This window comes from Akebia trifoliata, chromosome 5 (genome assembly GCF_017979445.1).
Source record: "Akebia trifoliata isolate Shusen 1 chromosome 5, ASM1797944v1, whole genome shotgun sequence".
Lineage (NCBI taxonomy): Eukaryota > Viridiplantae > Streptophyta > Magnoliopsida > Ranunculales > Lardizabalaceae > Akebia > Akebia trifoliata.
In genome coordinates, this window is record NC_141379.1 from 13,507,182 (window position 1) to 13,511,833 (window position 4,652).

General features: G+C 37.9%; 1 protein-coding gene across 1 annotated transcript; it reads left to right on the forward strand.

Annotated features, from left to right (window-relative positions):
* Positions 1 to 1,082: 1,082 nt before the first annotated feature.
* On the forward strand, positions 1,083 to 2,252 carry LOC147401515 (small ribosomal subunit protein cS23-like). The gene is made up of 2 exons (XM_086442824.1): positions 1,083 to 1,469; positions 1,833 to 2,252. Exons 1-2 carry the CDS (start codon positions 1,179 to 1,181, stop codon positions 2,112 to 2,114), a joined length of 573 nt encoding a protein of 190 aa, XP_086298950.1. The 5' UTR covers positions 1,083 to 1,178; the 3' UTR covers positions 2,115 to 2,252.
* Positions 2,253 to 4,652: the final 2,400 nt, after the last annotated feature.

Here is a 4,652-nt window from a genome sequence, read left to right on the forward strand (position 1 = left end):
CATTGTTTCAATTGAAATCAATTTGTTATTGGTGTTCCTATAGATGGCGCCAGTTCTGTGCGGTCAGAATCCGATAGACAGCTCTAATAGGCCCAACCATATTGATTCGAAATCGCTTCGAACACCTCCCTTCTTGCGACGACGCAGTACCTGCCAAAATCACTCCGATGCTCAAGTTAGAGAAGCAGATGAATAGTCTTAAGAAAACTGGATAGACTTCTGATCCCTCAAAAAGATCCCCTTCAATAGTGCTTACTGTACTATTTATAGTGCCTCATCGCAAATCAGGGTTTCCCGTTTTTCAAGCAGCAATCCTGGGATATCTGCTGACTCTACGGAGTTGTTTACCTAACAAAAATCTTTTGGATTGATCGTATTATACTGCAAAGATCTTCTCCGAGATCTCTAGGATTGACATGCGCATATTATGCTTACAATTATTTTATGACCAGATCTGCCTTGCTTGGTTAACCTGGTTTTACTTGATGTTGTATTGTCCTTCCGGCCAAGTTAAGGAGATTTCTGCTTAGACCTGCCCTACTTGAAAGGCAACGCTCGTATGCTGATTTGCACCTGGTACCACTTAACTGGTTTGGACACGTGTACGGCTTAAATTAATGTGCAATTATTTTTCTCTACAAATACCACTCCAATACTGATATGAAAATTGTTCATCTTGACCTAATCCAATCGAATTAATGAATCTACGAACCGAATGTGGTCCGTTTCATTTCATGCTTAATCTAAAACCCATCTAATCTGAACACATGCCTTATTTCACATATCAATGCTCAAATTTTTTTAACAATTCTAAAATAATATAATTTTTTTTTATAAAAAAATACTTCGTTTAACTACAGGTATTGATGCTCCAACTACTTTAAAAATGTTTAAAACGAATCTTTTTTCGGAGCAGATTGGGGTGTATCTGAATCTGATTTTTCATATATTTTTTTTAATCGATTCGGACAACGGGGATATTTCGAATCATGTCAGCCCATTATATCTTACTTTTTCGGAACGGATCGGTTACCGGGTAAAATCTGACCCATTGCCAGGTCTATTTGTCACTGTGCTGAGCTCAAAACTAAAACCCTCCCTTATCCGGTTTTGAGAGAAACAGAGAGGAGCAATTCTTCTCCAAAATAGAACCATCTCTCTATATCTCCACACATAAGATGTTATCCATGGCGATTCAACCTGGTATCATTGTCTCTTTAACACAAACCTCGTTCCCTCCTCGGAAACTCTCTTTCAGACCCTTCAAAGTCTCGGTTTCTATAAGTCCAAAGTCCTCTTCTCTACCTTTATCCACAACTCTCGAGCTAAAAAGGGGATCCATTGGAAGAGAGTTACGAATCTCTGCTTCAGCAACTCCAGCTGAAGCAGTTGAAGAAGAAGAAGTAGCACCCATTGAGGATTCCACCTCTGCAACTCCACAAGAGTCCGAACCCACCGAAGAACAAGTGGTTCTAATCTTAATCCCTCTTATCTTTCTTGCATTTCTTTCTTTTGGGTATTATCTCCCTTCTTCACAAAAGCACACATCAAGTGTTTTTTTTTTTTTTTGGGAAAATTTCTGATTGTTCTTAATCACAGAAGGTTTTAAAAAAAAAGTGGGTTTTAATTCTATCCCTATCTCACATTTTCTTCAAATGGGCACTTTTTTTTTTTTTGGCAATTTCTTGGTGTTCTTAATCACAAAAGGAAAAAAAAATTGTTTTAATTATCCATGTCTCACATTTTCTTCAATTGGGTATGTTTTCTTTTTCATTTCAGTCTGTTTCTATGATTGTTTTTTGTTTGAAAATTTCAAATAATCGATTTTGTAGAAGCTTGGTGTTGTGGTGAAATTGATGAAGAAGCCAAGGCTTGTATTGAAGTTCATTTGGATGGAAAAGAACATTGGTCTTGCTCTGGACCAGGTGATACCAGGCCATGGCACCATTGCTCTCAGTCCTTACTACTTTTGGCCGAGGAAGGATGCTTGGGAAGAGCTCAAGATGAAGCTGGAGAGTAAACCATGGATCTCACAGAAGAGGACGATTATCCTTCTTAACCAGGCTACAGACATCATCAATTTGTGGCAGCAAAGTGGTGGCAATTTGCAGTAAATGTTAGTTTAGAAACTACTATTTCTGTAATTCTGTCTTTTTATTGCTGTAAATTGGTCTGTTGTACTTGTACTCCTCAAGATGCTTGCATTTCTTTCGATTTATTTTTAATGAAGTTTTGAATTTCTTTCCTTCTCATACTATTCTGCATCACATTCTTATCTCTTGATAGATTTCAGTATCACTTCCATGAACAAAACTGTTTTCTGATGAATGCAAAAAAAACCAAACAAAAAAAATTGATGAATAAAATACTTTATTGAGGGGGGCGGTCGAGGTGTGCCCTAAAACCCCAAGGAAAGAAACAAAGCGAAAAAGAAAGACCAAAAACAGTCAAGAACTACACAAACGATTACAAACCTAATCCCACCTCACCAAGTGGTCTTAAAAAAAAAACCCTCTTGCTTCAATCAACACTGAGCTCCAATGAAACAAAAGACCAAGAATGTCGATAATTATCAATTGAACTTCTTGTTCCTTATCCTCGAGCACCCTCGTTTTTTCTTTTGTGCCCTTATGCTTTGTTGGTGTTATCTATCTTCAAATTCTTCTCTTAGTTGTTTTTTGATATTTTTGATATATATATATATATATATATATATATATATATATTTTTTTTTTTTGATAGGTAAAGTTTTATTTATTAAAAAAAAAAATGGAAAATGCAGTCGGTCAAGGAGGTCTCCTAACCATACAACTTGAAAAAAGAAAAAAAGAAAAAAAGAATGGAAATAGTTCAAATTTAGTGATTAAAAATTATATTGATTAATTAGCTCTAATCAGGCTTTAAAGCATTACAAGGTCGTGGATATCAACAACACCCAACTTGGACATGATTCCTTCAAAGACAGTTTTGCTAGCACCTTTAGTAAGAATATCAACGAGTTGTTGAGATGTAGGTACAAAGGAAGTACAAATTTGTCCAGAAACGATCTTTTCTCTAATAAAATGGTGATCAACTTCAATATGTTTCGTTCTGTCATGCTGAACTGGATTTGTTGCTATGTTAATAGCTGATTTATTATCGCAATAAATTGAGAATGGGATTAGCACAGGAAGACACAAATCCGTTAGTAAGATCTTGAGCCACAACAACTCACACACTCCAAGTGTCATAGCTCTGTATTCAGACTCAGCACTCGACCAAGAGACCACATCCTGCTTCTTAATTCGTCAAGTTACCAAGTTGCCACCAACTTTATTATAATACCCAGAAGTAGACCGTTTATCAATCACTGAACCAGCATAATCTGCATCTATCCATGCCTCAACACAAAGATGACAATGATTACTGAACAAAATGCCTCGACCAGGACATCCCTTAAGATATTTAAGAATGCCATAGACAGTAGAAAGATGAGATGTTCGAGGCAAGTACATAAACTGACTTACAACACTAACAACATAGGTAATGCCAGGGTGAGTCAAAGACAAGTAGATCAATTTTCCCGCAAGACGCTGATACTGACTAATATCCGACACACACTCCCCCTCAGAATCAGTCAACCTGTGATTCTGCTCAATAGAAGTATCAGTTGGACGAAAACCAAGCTGACCAGAGTCACGTTGTAAATCGAGGACATACTTACGCTGAGAAATAAATATACTAGAATGGGATCGCGCAACCTCAATACTTAGAAAATAATGAAGATGCCCAAGGTCCTTAATCTCAAATTGACGTCTTAAGTAAGTTTTTACCTCGACGATGCCATCATGATCATCTCCAGTAAGAACAATATCATCCACATAAACAATCAGAGCAACAGTTTTGCCTTGGGAGTGACGCAAGAAGAGGGTGTGATCAGCAGAACTATGATGGAACCCAAATTGATGCATGGCCTTAGTAAAGCGCTCAGACCATGCACGAGGAGACTGTTTCAAGCCATAAAGAGAACGACGAAGACGATAGACATGTGCAGGAGAAGCAGGTGTAAGAAAACTAGGAGGTTAGACCATATAAACTTCTTCTAGAAGATCACTATTGAGAAATACATTCTTGACATCCAACTGAGAAAAAGGCTACCCTCTGGTAGCTGCAACATAAAGAAGAACGCGAATGGTGGCCATCTTGACAATTGGAATAAATGTCTCCTGATAATCAATCCCATAAGTCTGAGCATAACCTTTGACCACCAGACGGGCCTTATAACGAGCAATAAAATTATCTGGATTATGTTTAAGAGTGAAAACCCAGCGACAACCCACAACTTTCCTACCAGCGGAAGAGAAACAAGTTCCTAAGTCTGAGTCTTTTCAAGAGCATTCAATTTATCAATCATACCTGCCCACCACTAAGGATGAGTAATACCATCTGCAGCAGTAGTAGGAAGAGAAACAACGGAAACAGAAGCAAGAAAACTCCGATAGGAGGGTAGAATTAGATATATAATTAGAAATGGGATAGGTACAAGTGCGCTTACCCTTACAAGTGACAATAAAGCAATCATCACAAGGGACAGACGGAGGCGAAGCTGGAGGCTAGTTGGTCTGGCATTGGAGTGATGGTAGTATTACGTGGATGCCGAGAGAAAACCAACA

Coding starts and splice junctions, on each gene's coding strand:
- LOC147401515 (XM_086442824.1), top strand. CDS start 1,179: ATGTTATCCATGGCGATTCAACCTGGTATCATTGTCTCTTTAACACAA. Junction 1,470..1,832: donor AACCCACCGAAGAACAAGTG/GTTCTAATCTTA, acceptor TCGATTTTGTAG/AAGCTTGGTGTTGTGGTGAA.